The sequence below is a fragment of the Sinohyriopsis cumingii genome, chromosome 1 (assembly GCF_028554795.1).
Source record: "Sinohyriopsis cumingii isolate HCF-2022 chromosome 1, ASM2855479v2, whole genome shotgun sequence".
Lineage (NCBI taxonomy): Eukaryota > Metazoa > Mollusca > Bivalvia > Unionida > Unionidae > Sinohyriopsis > Sinohyriopsis cumingii.
The window spans coordinates 75232141-75252210 of NC_142961.1; the positions used below are offsets into that span (position 1 = coordinate 75232141).

The following is a 20070-nucleotide window of genomic DNA, read 5'->3' on the forward strand; positions in this document are numbered from 1 at the left end:
AGATTAGGCGCTATACAAAGTCCTCATTATTATTATTAATATTATTATTGGATCCAACCCACACAGTTGAGGTGATGATGCAGCTTGTGTCCCTCCATCATCTACTTGCCAGGTCACATCAAATTGGAAGGCTAGAGAGCTCATATCGTCCAGGACAGACAGATGATCCTGTCTTCTTACACCTAACCACATTGAATTATGAGATGCTGCAGAGTGCACTGATGCCTGACTAATCCCGGATGCTGAGTATACTAGTCGATGATGATGTTCTCATTATCCTCATTGATGTCAATGAGTTTGAGGTAGAAGCAGTGCCATTGACACCTTCTACCAGGTTCAAGCTAATCTCTTAGTTTAATGACAAAGTTGAGGTCTAGTTCTTTGACAAGGCCGTAAATTGTCTAGAGCCTCTTAATCCTGGACCCAAACAACCTGGTACACAATCCAATAAAATCCTTTCTGTTCTGTTTCTTACCCGTTCTTGTACCCAAATCGGTTTTGTTTCTTCCATATTCTTCCATGATCGAGGAAATTTCTCAGAGGTTTGCCACAGGCCAAAAATGTCTTTCAGCAGTGTTGAGGCTTGGTTGCCTTATAATACATGCTAGAAGCTGTAGCCAAGATGTTCATCCATGAGCTTTCTCGAAAAAATTTAAATGGCATTTTAGCTGGAAATTCAAGATCTCCACCATGATGTTGTTTTGGACTTGGTTTACTATAGTTAAGGCTTTCAGCTCTATTTGAAGCTGAGACCCTCTTTGTGGCTGGATTATCAACATCGCTCTTTCACAATCACTCCTGGCCATTGTAAATCGGACCATTTACCAGATTTTTAAACAGATGTAGCCCAGTGCAACACGCATCCTCAAACTAAACTTCTTCATCAGTCTGGTTTATTGTGCTCAGGAATTAGATGCCACAGACCCCAAGAGGAATTTCTCAAACCACATTTCTTTTCCTACGATGGGGGGGGGGTGCCTTGGGACACAAACCCTCTCCTACTGTACATCCCTCTACCTGCCATCCCCGTAGGTACTCAGCTAGACTTCATTCAGAGCCTTGTCAAGCATCATGTACATCATGTTCAAGGGTTATTGACTCCAGTTCGAGAACACCCTCCTTAAGGACTCCTATGTTCTTGTGAAGTTAAGGGAGGAAGTGCACACCCTTTTACAGATGGAGGAGTCAAGAGTGTCATGAATGATGTCTGCCACATATTCCTGAATCTTCGTGGTTACAAAAAAAGGTGGAATGTTTTGCATTATTTTTCTATCTTTTTTCTTTAGAGAAATCTTTCAAGATGCAACGAATTCCTCAATCTGGAACACTCTGAATTTTTCATATTGGGCTGTCTCCATCTTCAGGATGCCTATTTACACATACTGATAGATCCTCAGTACCACAGATAATCTCTGGTTTTGCTTTGTCCAGGAAGTATTCAATTCTGGGTTCTGCCCTTTGGCATCTCTTCTGTACTTAGAGCCATCACCTGTGTTAAGGGAGTCATAGCAGCATGCCTCTGATTATTGGGAACATTTTCAGTATTGGCTGATCCACAATACTTGGGTTCAGTCCCTTCATCAGGATCTTTTCCATTGTTGGTCTGTGGTAACACGCTTGAGTCTTCTACCCATCTTTGAGAAGTCAGAACCTCTTTCAACTCTCGACTTTATTTACTTGGGGATGAACTTCGTAAAAAAGCAGAACTTAGTCTGGGTCCAGTGGATTTGATAGAGTTCTGGTAATTTTAGAAGCACTGCAAGCAACAACATGCCTCTCTGTTCACCTTTCTCTTCTCTATTGGGTACCTTGAACACTGCTGCCAAGGATGACTATAAATGGCATCCTCTACAGTTCTTCCTTCTTGCAAGATGGAAACCACACTGATTCTCTATCAAACACAATCATTCTTAGACCACTGTTTCATCATCATTTGCATAGGTGAATGAATCCGGGACACATACCTGACTTTAATCCCCATGCATACACCAGTGCCCCACTTTTTCCTGTTCACCAATGCATCACATTCAGTTTGTGGTGCTCATTTAGATCCAAAGGCTTAATTCCTCTGGGTCTTTGGACTCTGGCTGAATCATCCATTCTGCTGTCCCTCCACATCAACAACCTTAGAAGACAGTATCTCTACAACTGCACATGTGCATCAAGAGGGTAAGGGCTCGATGTGTCATGGTCTCCTCAGACAACTTGTCCATTGTAGCATATCTCCAACATCAATGAGACACACTTGCTCCTTGTCTTTACCTGAAGATTTGGAACTTCCTCTGCCGGACTAGTTCAAAAACATCCATGGGTCACACTACCAAGCAGAGTGGGCAACTAAGTCATCTACAAATTTTAACTTTGCCTTCTTCTGTTTGGAAAGTGAAAACAACTTTGCCTTGCGATTTTTTTAAGAATTACATTGACTGACCGTAATTATTTTTTTAGATGGCCCCATGTCTTGGCCAGGTTTGTTCAAGCGTTGGTATATTCATCAAGCCATCAGTAGCTAGGCCTAGTTTGATATCAATTACGCTGACAAACAAACTCTTGTACACTCACAGGCACATGTTTTGATAGCTGATTGACCATTAACCTTACTGCACTCAAAATGAAATAAACATTAAATTCCATAGCATCTTTTTGATAATTGCAATTGAAAGACTTTATCTTCTTCCCACATTATGATTTCAAATATTCAATGGCAGATGTCAACATGCTTCTCCCTCACTATTTCAATCCAATGTATTTCATGTAGAATTTGAACAGATGAATCAAGTCCATAATCATGAAATTTCGTAAAATCAACAAAAATACCAAAGTCTATTCATTCCAGATCAAATGGAAAAGTTGTTGCAATGCACATTCATTCACAATATGACTATAAATTTCAATTTTAAGTAGACCAAAACGCCATTTTCTTTCAAAAGTTATGTCTAGCATGCAGCAAAGTTCAAATTTATCAGTGCAGAGTTATGTGCGTGTTAATAATGTTGTGTAATGATGAATCTGCGCTTGTGTATTTAGTTTGGAATACGGCATGCATTCAGTTACTTTGTTTTTTATAGTGTATTTTGTTTATATAATTAAGCCTTAGGTAGAATAAGGAAAATGAACATATAACAAAAAGGTTACTGAATTTGTATGGGAAAATATGAACTATTTTGTCGGATGGATATACTGCAGGTCATGCAGTATTCCATCCAAAAAACTTGTTCATATTTTCCTATACAGATACAGTAACCTATAATTATTGGAGCTGTGAAAGTGTTAATGGAGATACCAGTGAGTGATTTTGAGCCCAAAAATGGTATTAAATATGAGTCAGACGTACATGTTGGATAGACAAAAATAAACAGTATGGCAGTCATTCTCTCTTTCAGTGGTATATCCAAATTAAACGTGGAGAGGGCAGAATACTGAGCCTAATTAAAATACAAACAATTTAAAAGCATAATGCAATTTTCATTTTTTTTGTCAATCAGTTTAGCCCTGCAGATCATATGCTACAAAACCCATTTGTCCATATCAGGGTTAAAATAAACCGATTAAATAAGGGTAAAAGAATGAAATTAAGAAGTAAAGATATTTATCTGAATACCTCTGTCTGCAAAAAGCAGGCTATGGCATTGATGGATTAAAAACCAAAATAGAGCATTATGGAACAGATAACAAATCTGGCATAGTAGTCTGTAAACCACAGATTCAACAAAGTTTATGTTAGTGAAAAATCCTACTTTGGAGCAGATGTGTGCAAAAGATAATATATGTGAGTTCTGGAAAATTGTACATAACAGTCATAAAGATCAGTTTCCAAACATATTCAAGCTGACAAAGATAGCTATATATATTTGCCCCTTCAGAAGGAAGCACAAACAATATTCATACACAGATAAGGAACAGAGTATGCTCAGAAACAATAAACGGATTAATTCTTATACAACTAGATGTGACATATTATAAGATGTTCATCTCAGTAGAGCTCTACGAAAGTGGAGCAGGAAGAAAGATAGACAGGTATTGAAGTGTTAGGTAAACATTGAACTATGCTGTTCCCCCCCCCCCCCCCCCCCGCCTTCTTTTTTCCACACCTCCTTATTTCTTTGACAAAGGTGGAGGTCTCCCTTAAGATAAAATCCTAGCAGTATCTCTCCTTAAATTGTACATGGGCAACAAATTTGAAATTTCTCTTTGTATGCAGAGATATTTAACCTGTGAATGAAGGTGTAGATGGAATAAATAAAATTAGCACAGAATCAGCAATGGGGCAGATTTCAAACCACTCAAGTTTATCACCTTGTGTAAGTTAAAAAAATAACTTATAGAATAGGACTGGGTATAGGCAATAGTTTTCCTTCTTCACTAACAAATACAAGTACCTGTGGCTGCAGCAGTCTTTTGCATCTGCAGGAAGTACAGTGGGATGGATTTTGTTGGTATTCATCCTGATCTCATCCCAGGGTTTGTTATAGATGAGAATTTCTTAGCACGAGGAAATTGCATTAATTCTTTTCTTTTGAAGATAACATTGTAATGTCTTCGAAGTTTAAGTGAGACATGAAATTGGTAATAAGATGTTTTCAAAGCATTCATGCAGTGCAACACAAAAGGCCTGATGGCTGTAATGAGTTAAATGGAGCCACCATTAATTGGCCTAAATTGTTGGATAAAACTCATTAACAACCAACAGGTAGTCTGTTTGAAAGTATTTTTATTATCTTGTCACCAGTGAGAATAGCATATAAATATATGATAACTATATGTCTATCTGTAATCTGCATATTGGAAATACAGCCAAGAATGTCAACATACCCAAATAGGCACCACCTACCTTCAAAAGATGGAAACCTTATCAAGTTCATATGTGTATCGATATGTATCGTACCACAGGCTGTGTACCATGAATTGTATCGCTATGCGGCACATGTGTTCCATTTCACCCCTAGATATTAGGCAGATGTCATTCAAATGACCAGTCTCAGGCCATTGGTATAAAGCCCTTCAGCACAAATTGTCCCAACACCCTGGCAATGTATTCATTGTAAATATATGTAGTTTGTGTTTGGTTTGGTTATGTACTTAATGGTACAGCAACACTTTGGTTTGGATGGGTACTTAATGGTACAGCAACACTTTGGTTATTTAGTGCCTAAGCAGTTGGAGTAAAGTGCATTGCCCAAGGACACATCCTGGTAGCTGACCCAGGCTGGTCTGATGATTCAAACCCACCCCTATGAAATGATCATGAATAATTCACGAACTGTTCTTGAAAGGTTCATGAACCATTCATGAATGTGCATAAACTGAAAATGGTCAGTTCATGAAATTATGAATTCATGAACTGTTCATGAACCAAAACTTTACAAACTGTTCTTGAACATGAAATATTCATGAACTGAATGCATGAACAGTTCATAGAAGTTTACAAATTGGGTCATCATCATTTATAAATAAGTGCATGAACCATGATGAACAAAGTTTCTCATAAATGATTCATGACTTCATGAATGGTTCCTAAAAAAAAAAAAAAGGAGGCTCAGCTGCTGAAATCTTGCATATATATTAACCAGTCATATCACGTCTTCTTTCACAGTCATCCGGGGCCCCGAGTGGCCGAGTGGTCTAAAGCGCTCTTCGTTACGGATCACTGCCATCTCACCTCTGTCTGCGGCGGTTCGAGTCTAAGATTCAGCCAATGTGGGTATGTGAGAAAGCTTGCCAGTAGCTTCTCGTGGGTCGGTGGTTCTTTCCGGGGTTTTCCTGGGTTCTTCCTCCACCATTAATACTGGCCGCCATGTATAGCCTATCGTGTGCTGAAAAATGGCATTAAACCCCACAACAACAACAACAATTCACAGTCATCCAGTCAGGATAATAGTTGTTTACATATTTCGGTTTTTACGGCAAATTGGCAACCAGTGACGAAGTCAATAGAAAATGCAGCTAATGACAGTAATGGACAAAAACGCTAGAACAAAGTCATTGAAAGCTTTTTAAAGCAAATACATTTTGTTCATGCTGGCCAGAAAATATTTTCCCATATTAATCCAGAACTACTCAGGTTAAGTACACAAGTATTGAATAAAAGATCTCTATGAACATTTATACAGTATCATATCATTTAAAAAAAGAAACATATTCACCTTTATTTATATTTCACTAATATTGTGAGAAGTTTGTATGATGAATTTTCAAGAACATTTTTTGAATATAATGATATTGAATTTCATATACATTTTTAAAAAATATCTTGGTATTGCATCAAAGTACTTGAATTGTTCATGAACCAAGTTCATGACATTTCAGGAACTTCAAAGATATTATAATAGTTCATAAAAGCTCATCAGTGTGTTCATGAACTTCAAGTACATGATTCATCATAATTCTTGAAGTGTTCATGAACTTAGTTGAGGAACTTTCATGAATATTTGTTCATGAACACAAATGATGAACTGATCAGGAACATTTATGAACAGTTCATGATTGTTCATGAAGTCATGGATTTGTTTTTGTAGGGGTGTAATGCAACTTCATTTGCAAGTATAGCACGCTAATCATGTAGTCAACATGACTTGGCGTTTGCTTTTGCCACAGTTAAAGTCTAATATAACAATTTGTATGGAAGCTGGCATTTTTTAAGGTATATTGACATACATGTATTTAGGTATTTGTGTTGTAATTAATCGCTGTCTTTAACTTTTGGTTAAAATAGGCGATGTGTTGCTCCTCTAGTGCAGATTTATTTGAAGGGGGTACGTTATTTAGTACCAAATTCGTACACATTTCTTACATTAGTCTGGACCTCTTTCCAGAAATTTGGATAGATATAATGCATTGTTATCGATGATACCCTTGCTTTAAGGTTAATTCCAGACAGGATTTTTTTTAAAAAAATGCCAGGAAGCAACATCAGGTTTGGCACTGTCTCTCCTTTGAAAATAGAACAGTGGGCTTCTTGATAGGATCCCAGTGTCATGACTGAAAAAAAGCATTTTAAATTTTCATAAAATAAATATAGCTTCATATTTTCACTTCAATCTCAGAAAATTTGGATATAATGATGGTGTCCTTAAAGGATCAGGTTTCTTCAGTGTAACTGTACATATTTATTTATCTTGTAATGATACATGTAATTGAAAACTTTAATAAATGATTTGTTTACTTTTCCTCATGGTTGTATCCTTTAACATGAATTACAGAAGAAAATGTTAATATTTAATTTTGGGTAATAGTTAGCTGAGAATTGTATTTGTAAATTATTTTCTTTTCAAAATGGCATATTAGCTTTTAAAAATTCTATGCTAATTAAATGTTGAAGAATAATTGTAAATGAAACATTAATTTTCGTGTTTTAAATGAATGCAATGCAGTAATGTATTTCTAACTTTTTATTTTGTTGATAGTATTTTTTGCAAACAGCAAGTCTGAATCTTTCATGATTTACAGTATTTCATCAGAGTTCTGGTGTTGGATGGACTCCCGTTTGTCCCTTTAATTACAGTGTCACTTATTTCTATAATTATTAGTATCAGTATCTTTACATCACAGGAGTATTTCACTGTTAACATTTTCACTCAAGTGTCACTGTTCAATATTGTGTTTGCTGTAAAATTCCTCAAAATGTTCAGATTCAAGCCCAGTGCATGCAGCTTTGTGTTTGAAAGGCTAGTGATTGTTTGTAGTTAGGATTGAAGGCCATAAGGAGGACACTCTTATCTTTAATATTTGATATAAACTTTTCTACAGGTAATATAAACTATATTTGTCAAGCAAAGAGTTTAATTTTTCCCAATTTGATAGACAAGGATCTTTTCAGCAATAATAGGTAGATGGACAGTTTCCAACTCAAATTACTTATCTATGTGTAATGTGGACCCAATTGTAAGCTTCTTAGAATCCTATTTGCCTGTGCATAATTATGCTGGCAGATTGGGGTCTAATCTGTTTTGCTATTATTTAAAAATAGAGCAAACTTTCTAGACCCTGACATGGAATTATAAATCTTCTGAGTTTGAACTTGAGATTTTATTTTGATAAGTAACAATATAATGGTTGTTTCTGATTGATAATGGAAACTCAATCACAGACTTAAGTTGAGTTTTGTGACCTTCAGGTATTATCTGTGGGACATGATACTGTACATACTTCTTATAAAATGAGTCCAACTGCAAAAATGCACAGACCTAGATCTGCCATCACATAATGCAGTTTGTTACGAGTAATCAGTAGAACACACAACATAGACCCTAATCTGCAAGTACTTTATTCTATGGAAGAACTGGATCTTTGTTGTTTGCAGTTTGACTCAACTTACAATCAATTGTAGATAGTAAGTTGTGGCAGATCTAGCCCCATTTTCACCAAAACACTCAAATTTTGTGACATTTACAGTATCATGCTTGTGATGCATATACTTGAGATACTGAAAAAACCGCTGAATTACAAAAATTAATGTTTGTGATTCCCCTGTAGAGAAGGCAGATCCTTTAAGGAAAATTCAGGGTTTTATCACTGAATTTTTAATTCCTGATACATGCTAAGCAGTAAACAAGATATTTTTAATATCGATGTTAGGAATAGATTTTGAGATGTTCAGTGGGTTTGGCTGGGTTTTTAATTCTTTTCTTAGTTGAGTGAATGGTCTATACATGGTTGAATTTTCTCAGGAGATTTACAGTGTTTTCTTCCCTTTGTTTGGAATGAGAAGAAATTGTCAGTTGCCAATAATTTATTAGAGGGAGCTTTCTAATTCTCTTTGTGTTCACGCTACTGACTCACACATGGCACGTGACAGAGATGGTTCCCCATTTTTTTATCCTTAAAAGGCTAAAAGCCAGAGAAGCATTTTCCAGACCTAATTTGATTGCTTCCTATTCATTAAACCTGTTATGTGTTTGTGCTCAATAATGTAACATATTTAAGGGCATCTGATATTTTGAAGAGAAAAACTAATTGGAATGTATGCAGATTTATGCTTACTTTAAGAGAGAAAACTATTTGGTATGAAAAGTGCATTTTTCTTTTCTTTTGGATTTTAACAGCATGTTAAACTAGAACACTCTGAGGAAATAGAGACTAGAAATTGTATTTGTGCTCGTAGACCTATTCAAAGTGAGAAACTTCAAAGTCACAGGTGCAGAAAATCAGTCAGAGGAACAAAGTGTTTCCCCTGTTAAATTAAGTAATTAATACTGTAACTGCTGCTGTTGAATTGCAGAGAGATTGTTTTAGAGTTTAATATTAATACTAGAAGATTTTTCTAAATCATACAGTATGATGAAGGACCTATTTGTGCTATATAACAAGATAAGAATGGATTTTTTAAAATGAAATATTGACAAATAATCTGAAATGCTTCCGTCTAATATGAATTTGGCCTATCATAGCATAAATTTCCCCATGTTTTCACATTTGGAATATTGTAATACCTGCCATCTGTCGTCTGTCCATTACTCTGTGTGTGTGTGAGAGTGCATGCATGCTCCCCAAGGCTAAATTCACCAAACTTGTTCCCTATGGGAAATGTATTCAGGAGAGGGGTGACTTCATATTCCTTGGAAGGGTTTACAAGTTAGGTCTGTCACAATTTTCAAATACTTTTTGTCCAGACTTTGTGCAGTCTCAGCAGGGAGACACATAACATATCTAACAGATTTTAAGTCATAACCCATGTGTAATGGGGGTAGGGTGGTGTGGTGACAGGCAGTAAATAATAAAAAGAATGGGAGTTGTTAGTGAAGAACCATAGAAGATGCTGTCATTTGATCCCCCCCCTACCAACTTCTTTGGCATTACTGAGGAGGTTGAATAGTTTTCTATTTTACATATTTACTAACCTGTTGACAGTGTACTCTGCAGTTTGAACAGAATTCTTTCCACCCCGGGGTGAGAATGCCTAGTCTTATGGCCTGTAATTTTGTTCCAAGATTTTCAGTTTTTATATCTGCATTTTGGCAGATAATATATTGTGATTAGTGATGTCATTTGTTCATGTGTGCATTTTTATCCATCTGTCTGACAATTTTCCTAGCAACCAGAACTGATCCACATTGTACAAAGAACATATTTTGGTATGACATTTCACAAAGATGAATGGATGACAGAAGTTTTTTAATCTGTAATACAGTCCCAGGAGAGGGGTCACTATTTGAGTAGCTCTAAATGTGCCTATGTATAAAGTTTAATTGCACATCAGTACAATCGTTGTTACACAATACAGAGTAAGTTTAGGTGTCCCCCCCCCCGGCCTTTGGAACTAGGGTAAAAGCAACCATGGGTGAAATCCTTACGATACTGTGTGATATTTTTGTATAATCCACACTTTTTAAACTGTCCCAGACCTGGAACATCATCATGGGACACATCTCAGGATAAGTTGGTTGCATTAATTAGTTGTATCTTACAGCATGCTATAGTCCCCTTTTGACATTTCCATGCCCACAGGTGGGGAGCTAGGAGTAAAAGTCTAAGATTTCATATTTGCAACGAATCTTTGCATTTGTAGGATTTTTTATTTTTAAATATCCAATAGTAATTACAACAGGACTCCCAGTTGTGACTGAGATGTTACCCTCCATTTCCAAAACTTAGTTCTTTTGGTAGTGAATATATATTTTGACAACTGTGAAAAATATGACTACATTGGACATTGTGCTTTGAGAAGAACATAAATAGTTATATATACTGTATTATTTATATCCGTAATTTCATCACTTGGAATAACCAAACGGAAGTCTTTATTTGATTTACCCAAGCTGAAAAGAATCCACTTGTCTGGTCATCCTTGCTGGGGATGGGGGGGGGTTTGAAGGTTACAAGCAAGAGGATATTTTTTGTTTTTTAAAATAGACATAATCATTATATGCACACTTACGGTTTCTGACCTAGAAGAATGAATAGCAACTTAAAATAATGTTTCATTCTTTTATACAGTACTCCCTTGTTATAGCACTGTCCATTGGAGTCATTGAGTATACTGCCATATATAGGGGCTGCCTTATAATGAAGTACATGAAACAGTACTCCCTCATTATAATGTTGTCCTTTTTAGCCATAGAAGGATACTGGTTACAGTGAGTCTGCCTTATAATCAAATGGGATCAGTGACTGTACTCAGGAACTGTTATATAATAAAGGGTTATTATATTGTGGGATTGCTATTCTTGAGAGGTGATTTACTGTGATATTTATTTGAGGTCATTGAATTTACTGACATTCCCATCTTTGGACAGTGCTGTTTTATGTCACATATAACTACTGTTTTATTAAAATGTATCATAAATCATACTTCAAAACTTTCATTACCTATAGCATTTGAGAAGTAATCAGATGACCTTTGGAGGCAAAACAAAGTAAACAACATTTTCATCTGCCATAAATGAAACAAACGCCCACATTTCAAAGTAATAAATGACAACAATATACATCAGCATATGGAAGATGCCATCTGGTGTCAGTTATGAGATTTGCATTCAGTCTTGCTTGAGAGAGATTTTTCTCTATAAAAGTTTTACACCTTAGATGTCCTTGTAAAATGTTAAGCAGGAAATGTTGTGACAGTATTTTATACACTTTTCCTCAAACAAATAAAGGCGATTACTTGTTAGAAGTGCTTTGTTAAGTGAAACGTGATTCAAGTTGAACATGTACAAATCTGTACGTACATGATGACATATGGGTTCTGTCTTAACATAAATATTCGCATATCAACAAAATATGGAATCTCGTCTGGAAGAATTGACATCGTTTATACATGTGTAATAAATGCAGAAATTGCACTGCTTATGCACATAAAAATATGTACCTCAAATTGTGCAGGTGTTGCATATACAGAAGATTGATTTAACCCCAGATGTATAAAATTATACTTATTTATATAAACTTGTGTGAAAAATCAATTTAAAAAACCTGCCTTGTTACAGGTGTAAATTCTTGTTGACTGTTATCAGTCTTTACAAAAACCATATATGTTATGCTTTATGAACTATTGTGAAGTTTTACCTTCTTTTTAGAGTGATTTTCTAAAAACAAACCCACAATAAATAAGAAAATTATTAATTAGACATGGAAAGATCTATATTCTCTCTCCCCTTTTTAGTCAGACTTCTGGAGTCCCGCTATAATGATAGACGACATTTATGAAAACCATCAAATCGCTAGTGTTTAAAAAACGTGAGCATAAATATGCTGCCACATTTAAACCTGTGAAATAAAGAACTAGATGATGACTATTTGTACAGTATTTGATCCTGTTTAATGTGAATCATGTTGGAACCTGTGTCGACCCAAATGTTGTAATCTTGGAACACATTGTCAAGAAACTCCATGTCAGGCTTGAAGTGCAACAAATTTGAAAGTATATTACTTTAAATAGAATAAAGCTGGAATTTCAGAACTTCAAGATTTTTCTTAACTTGAATAACTCTATTCAAATACATGTACGCTGTACATGTAGGTGAACCATCATCAGTAAAATATCTTCTCCAACTATCATAAAAACTTCATTTGAGACCAAATTTTTACTTGAAAATATTCTGACCATTGAAAGACTGATATAAATTTCCAAGTCTAGAGTGCATTTATTAGTCTAAATATTGAGGGAGCCTGATTTAGTTCTTTTTTTAGCTGGATTTTTAGTTTAACTAAAATTAATTAACAGAATACAGTTATGGGTTCAGATCTGACAGATGAGTCTGTAATGTTTGCTTGGTATCATCTTTAGAAAAAATATTCAAGATCATTATGTAATGATAGATCTGGGTTTACCATGTTCACAATCTGGTTACGTATGTATATGCATTTATCTTTTTTCATACTGTTGTACATTGTAGTCTTCTAAAACTGACCTCAGTTTACATGGTATGTGTTATTTGCTTTGATTAAATTATTACAATGTTTTCCCTAGTCTGTTTTAATAGGACACTGCAGCCTACCCTGTGTTACAGGCAGTGCTCTCAGGAGTACACTCTGTCCTTCGAGGGTCGGTTTTTCTTTCTGGAGTTTTCCCGGGTTCTTCCTCCACCATTAATACTGGCGGCCATGTATAGCCTATCTTGTGCTGAAAAATGGCATTAAACCCTACAACAACAACAACACTCTGTCATCACAGTTGACGGCCAAGTCTTAAGGATGATCACTTAAATGGTGCTGTAATGATGAATTTAACTTCTTGAAAAAGTGATATTTTACTGAGCTAAAGATCCAAGCAATCAAAAACCACTTAATAAAACTTACAGGTTGTGAACATTTACTTGTGCCACTCTTAATTGAATAGCTTTCCCCCAGAAGTCATAATATGCAAAGCTGTTGGAGAAAGTACCCTGTTGTTAAATGTCCATAAAATTATAACAATGAACATTTAAAATTCATTTTGCATAGAAGTTCAGTCTTATCTTATCAACAGACATAGCTGACATTGCACCATCCATTAACAGATCATAGTCAGTGTTGTTCACATCAATTATTTATTTAGTACATGTTGCATTCACTGTAGACCATGATAACAGTTGGTGACAGCATGATATAGGTCGTGCTGTTAACATGTAGGTCAACAGGGGCAGATGTGGTAAGATGAGATGCAGTTTCTTATGTACAGTAGTGGGAAAGATAATATACTGCCATAAAATTGAGAAAAAATACATTTCTCGTTCTTTAAAATCTTGACAAGAGCCTTGAATCAGATATACCTGCCCAACATTCCTCTTGGTATTTTAGAGCCTTGTGAGTAGCAATTCTGGTGACTTGTATCTTGTGACCTCCATATTTGCTGGGAAAGAAGAGTTATGTTTGTACCAATGAGTACATGTAATTTCAGGAATTGGAATAAAAGATCATAATAATCTATCATATACATTGGTGTGGGATTGGCAGATCCCACCTGAGGGTCAGATTCTTTGGGCAGAATTAGGTTTTACGGGTATTGCACATGCCTTTCTTACATGGGAAAACTCTATGATTGGTTTTGTTTGGTTTACAGCGCAGCAACACAAGTAGGTTATTTAGTGCTGAGTAAAGCAATTGGAGTAAAGTAGATTGCTCAACATTGTAGCTGACCCGAGCTGGTCCAGTGGTATGATTTGAACCCATACCCTTTCAGTTATGAGTCCTAAATGCTAACTACTGAGGCTGGGCCCCGAGTGGTCTAAAGCACTCTCCGTTATGGATCATTGCCATCTCACCTCTGTCTGCATGGGTTCGAGTCTCAGATTTGGCCAATGTGGGTATGTGAGAAAGCTTGCCAGTAGCTTCTCATGGGTCGGTGGTTCTTTCCGGAGTTTTCCTGGGTTCTTCCTCCATCATTAATACTGGCCACCATGTATAGGCTATCGTGTGCTGAAAAATGGCATTAAACCCTACAACAACAACTAACTACTGAGGCACTGCAGATCCATGTAAACTTTATGACACTTACATATGACTGGGACAGACACTTTTTGTATCTGTAGTACATGTATTTGTGCATGGTTTTTTTTGTTTGTTTTTTTAAAGAAAACCCAAGGATGACAAGGGAGATAAACCTAAATCTCGGCCCATGCCTCCATGGAAGAAGGATCTCATTGAAAAAAATAAAAGAGTTGCCAGGGTAAATATGATTTTCTTTTCATGTCTTCCTTATACAGAATCTTCAGGGTGTGTGTGTGTGTGTGGTCATTATTACATTTATGTTTTACTCATGATAATTCTGTTACAACATTCACATGACACATTTTCATAATTCACTCCTCCATGGATACAACTTGACAGAGATGTAACATCTTGAATACAAACTATAGTATCAGGTCATAGGTGGCATTGCCATACATGGTTTCCATCCACTGTCCTTAGCCTGGAATTTTGTCAATACAATTCTTTTTCGCTATAGGATAAACTTGTAAATATGCTTTTGATGCCTCCACATTCCTTTCAAGCTTCTGTAAGACTATCCCACTTATACATGTTACGATATGCATTAATCATCGTATCAATATACATCAAGATGGCCATAAAACAAATGCACAAGTGAGGTCAAAAAGGTCCATATTTTTGGATACCTGTATTAAAACAAAGCATAAGAATATTATCCACTTGATCAAAGAAGTCAATGGCAGAAGTTTATGCACCCCAACCCCAAATTTCTACCTGTAATTTTCGTGTCCAAATGTCATTTTTTACACCATGTGATGCTCTCATTGTGTACTAAACAGGCTGATCCAACTGAAAATAGTTGTCATCCAAGCCATTTTTGAGATATTCTACTTGTCCCAAACCCATGTGTTTAGTGCTATGGGAGGCTAGCTCTTCTCTCTAGACAACTATTGGTATTTCACTATCAACATACTGCAGAGTAACTTTGGAAGGTGTACATGCCTGACATCTATTTCAAGAAAAACACAAGCCCGAAACACCTAGTTCACAAATATATCCATATCTTTAAATAGTAAACAATAATAGCTGAAAAAGTCACACCACAGCCGTAAGTTAAGAAATTTGCCAGGGACCAATTTATGACTCTGTACCCTGCCACCTTGGTGATTTTCTGCGTCCCAGAAGAAAAGAAATTGGCGTGATTAAGCATTTCCGAGACCTCTGAATTGGAATCAACCCTGTATACAAGCTTGGTTTAAATGTGAACTGACTGAAGTAAAATAAAAACTTAACCTTTGTTCACACACATAAACCGGTCTCCCCAACTGACAGAACTTTATCCAACCACAGCATATTTATGCGGCAAATATGTGACGCAAGTCCAACTCAAAAAGATTTGTTTACGTCTTCTGTACAATCTAATGTTCCAAATCAAATAGTGTTTTATCTACAAATGGCTTCATGTAGTATGACTGGCCTGTAAGAGACTGGCCTGTCTGTTTTACAGAAGAGATTGACATGTCTTTTTAACAGAAGAGATTGACCTGCTTAAACTTTCAGTACAATATCATTATTGGCCTGGACCACTCCATCTATAAGGACTGCATGCATCTAGTGTACACAATTCGAATGGATTATCTTGTTTAATCCAGCATGCATAATGCATGCACACAGTCATACCTACATTCATTTCTCAGGTAGACACTGCCCTTATAACTATGCGATAGAAAGGTTTTTAATGTCCAGTTTTCTGTAGTTCTTACTGATTAAGTTAGTTTTGTTGTAATTTTACATGATACATAAAATCTTACATGATACATAAAATCTTGTACATGTACAGATGGAAGTGGCATATAAGCTTACATTTTTCTCATATATTTGTGCTTTGGAGATGTTTCTTTATACATGTATGAACTATCTGGGGACTGCTGCTGTAGTTCTGATATGATTCGTTTGCGTATAGCTGAAGTTGAAATTTTGAAAACAGTGAATGCTGAATGTGTCATAATATTAAGCACGGGCAAGGCATTGGACAAACATTCATCATGTGTTCATATGCTATAGATTAAATGCCACACTATGCGAACACCTGGTGAGTGGATTTTATTTTATTTATCAGCCTGATAGTCATTGCTTGTTCATACTATTTTGGTGCAGTTTGTGTATACCTGATACCAACCTTAATATGGTAAAGTCAGGCAAAAGAGGTTCAGATCAGATTTGAGGGGGTTGAGATATGTGGGATTATGATATATGAACTCCTACTCTATATACAAATATCGTAAACTAATCTTTATATGCATGTATCATATTTTTCTTTACAGTTGGTCAGAAGAGAAAGCTCAGGCCGTACAGATACTGGGGTAAGTTGTGGCAGAGTATGTGACATGGCTGTTGATACCAAAGTCATCATCCTTGGGAACAGCTAGGGGGCGGTAAAGTGTTCCAGCTATGTAAAAATATGCCAACAAGTTTCTTCTGTTGAAATAAAGGGTTCACAGGCCTTATTTTGATGCTCCAGTTATTATATAATTTTGGTTTGGTTTTCATCTGTGATCAAACTTGTGCAGTAGGCATGCATCCATCACCCATTTGCATTTCATTGTTATGATCACTACTACTCCATAACTACTTTAAGGAAAGTAATGAAACCTGGCCTACAGTTTCATCTAGCAGTCTGATTAAACCTAAACAATGCTCCTCAGATATTCCATTTTGGCCATCTTGAAAATATCATCTCAGCTTTTTCGGATACATTTCGTTTCACCATTGGGTTTTCATGTAAATACTTTTTTTGAGATGTAAATGGTCCTAAATAGTGCTGATCTGACTTAGTATAGCCACCATAGTGGCCATCTTGAAGGTCTTATTTTCACTTCAACTCCTACACGGTGGTCATATTGTCATGATATTTTCACAGATTGATTTCTATTGGCTTGAAGATTATTCTATATGAAAATGGTGTCAGTCTTATGTCCCGTCTTGCCACCATGGTGGCCATCATGGAAATCTTGTTATTGCTGCTACTCCTCTTGAAAGGATGGTCTTGTTGACTTAGGCTTTTCACTACAAGACTTCATGTGACGTGTAGTTGGTCCTAAATGAAAACTACTGATTTTACTTCTAGAACGAACTTGACAATCTTTTTTCTACATGTCATGCACAGTTGGTCAGATATGTTTTCTCTGTAAGACTTCATGTGACATGTACATCATCCAAAATTGAAAATAGTGATGAACTGACACCCAACATGGCTTCATTGGTGGCCATCTTGAAAATCTTGTACTTTCCTGCTTCTCATGAACAGAAATAATAAAGACATGAGGGTTGTCACTAAAGACATTTACATTTGTCTTGAATGACATGGTGCGAATATGATATATAATATGGCTGCCATATCGATTATAATGAGAATTTTCTTCTGACAACTCCAGAAGAACAGATAGTCATATTGACATGTGGTTTTCACTGAATGCTCCTTGTTATATTTAGTTGGTCCCATGTTAAAATGACACTGATCTGTATGCCAGCATTGGTGGTTTGGAAATCTTTTTTAGCTGAGCAAATGGAGGTAAGAGCCTTTTCCAAGGATATACCAAGACAGCCATATCCAATACTGTTCAAATAAACTGCTACAGTTTTCTTCTGAAACTGAACTTGAGATTGTTAAGACCAAAATAACAAAAATAGTTTTTCAAAGATAATGTGGCCTTTGTAGCATTAGACCACATTTCTAAACTTGCAGACGTGTTTTCCAAGATGATGATAGCATTATGCGATATTTCATTACATCTTGATGAATATTAGCCTAACTTATGAATCCTTACTATTAGTAATTTTTAGGGTTTTCAGACCTGTTTTCAGTGTGGATGAAAGCCCCAACAGTCATGACTTAGAGTGTTGGATAAAATGCCAGAAAAAAACTAGATTTTCCTAGGGATAGTAGGATTCCAGTTTTATCAAATTCAGCACTGAAAATGTCAGCTTCAAGTGGTAATGAAATGAAACAATGAAATGTACAAATGATTAAAAATTTAATAAGAATTACACTGAAAATGTAAATACACTAAGGTGCACTAGTACTTATTAGTCCTGGTCATCAGTAGGGCTGTCAACGGGTACTCAGGTACCCAGGTACCCGACCGTATTGAAAAACCCGGGTATTGAAACGTAAATGCGGGTACCCGTAAAAAAAAAAGCGACACACTCTCCAACCACTTCAAACAGGTGTGACAGCTATGGCTTTAATTAGAAACCAGATCCCTGCTTAATATAAATAAACAATACATCAGAGAGTCTGTTTGGATTAATAAAATTCATTGGCATTGTGCAACAGGACAAACCGTTATCCCCGAGGCATTATATACCAAGGTTAAAACATAGCATTGTTCTACAGGTAATAAACCTCTTTGTAGACGATAACTATTGATTGTGGGTGCTAAATGATCGGTACATTGCGTGCTCTTTTAATGAAATCCAGATGGATACCTTTGATTTCCGAACACACATGTCAAAGAAATCCCACAATTTATATTATGAACAATTATCACCTGGACACCTTGAAATCTTCGTACACACACACACACACACACAAAGACGGTTTTAACGCATTACTCTTGACGTGGTAAAGCTGCTTTACATGCATGCGTGGGTAATTCAAATCTGCGGTCAAAAGCCGATGAATAAACGTGGTCTGTTCTAACAAGGACTTATACTTTAAAAAAAGGTGAGTGTTCTAAAGGATTTAACGCGGCTGATCACAGTGATCATTAAAAGTTGGATTATACCTACCATCTGTGTACAAAGGTCATTCTAAATAAATTTATTAATTAATAGCGTGCGGTCAGATCATTCGCAGCTACATCGGTGCGGACACATCAGACCGAGTAGTGCATTACACGGTTAGCCTCTATCGCCATATAAAATATTAAAGAAATGGGGATAACAGTTAGTTGGTCTACGGTTGTACATGTCATTCATGTGCTAACGGGTACCCGTTAAATTTCGCAACGGGTTCCCGTGTTGGTTTTTCGTTATTTTTGACAACCCTAGTCATCAGTGAATAGTTTTAAAATTAAATTACAGTTAGCTTTGTCTAAAGGTCAAAAGTTGGCATGACATTTTTTTAATTCAAAAACTTTATAACATTGTCAACAATTATTTTGTGTGAAATCTAAATGTATAGATATAGCATTCAAAATTTTAGTAAACATTACCCGATATCCGTCGATCGTATGATAAGTTACCTGGGTACCCGATCAAAGGGAAATTGTATTAAATGTGTACAAACCTGAACATACAGTGTGTGAAGTCTTTTAAAGGTGGCAACTGAACACATGTCAATTGTGCAGCAAGATTTAAAAAAAACAACACCGAGTGTTATTTGCCACTGAGCAAGTATCACACAGCTAAATACAAAAGTTGTCATGTGGGAAAGCAAGAGAGGGAATTAAGGTTAAATATTCACTGGAAGAAGCAGAACTCAACTTGGCACTAAACATAGACATGTATTAAACTTGGAGCTACATTAAAAAAAAGATTGTTGACTTGAAAACAAAGTGAATGCTGCCTTTACAAGTCAGAGACTTATGGGGACATGTGCAATGGCAGAAATTTGGGAAATATCACTTTGGAATTAAACCTAACATATGGAAAAGGAAAATTCAACTGAAAGCTTTTATTGCATCAAACAGGGTAGTTATACAGAAACACTCAACTATTGATACA

At 36.1% G+C, this 20070-nt stretch overlaps 1 protein-coding gene across 1 annotated transcript in view; it reads left to right on the forward strand.

The window, feature by feature from the left end:
• Positions 1 to 20070, forward strand: part of LOC149807137 (mitogen-activated protein kinase kinase kinase 1-like) — a 128324-nt gene that overhangs the window by 15173 nt on the left and 93081 nt on the right. The window contains exons 2-3 of the mRNA XM_089962584.1: positions 14488 to 14581; positions 16668 to 16706. Coding sequence (XP_089818710.1) covers positions 14488 to 14581; positions 16668 to 16706 — 133 coding nt within the window. The remainder of the gene's footprint in view (positions 1 to 14487; positions 14582 to 16667; positions 16707 to 20070) is intronic.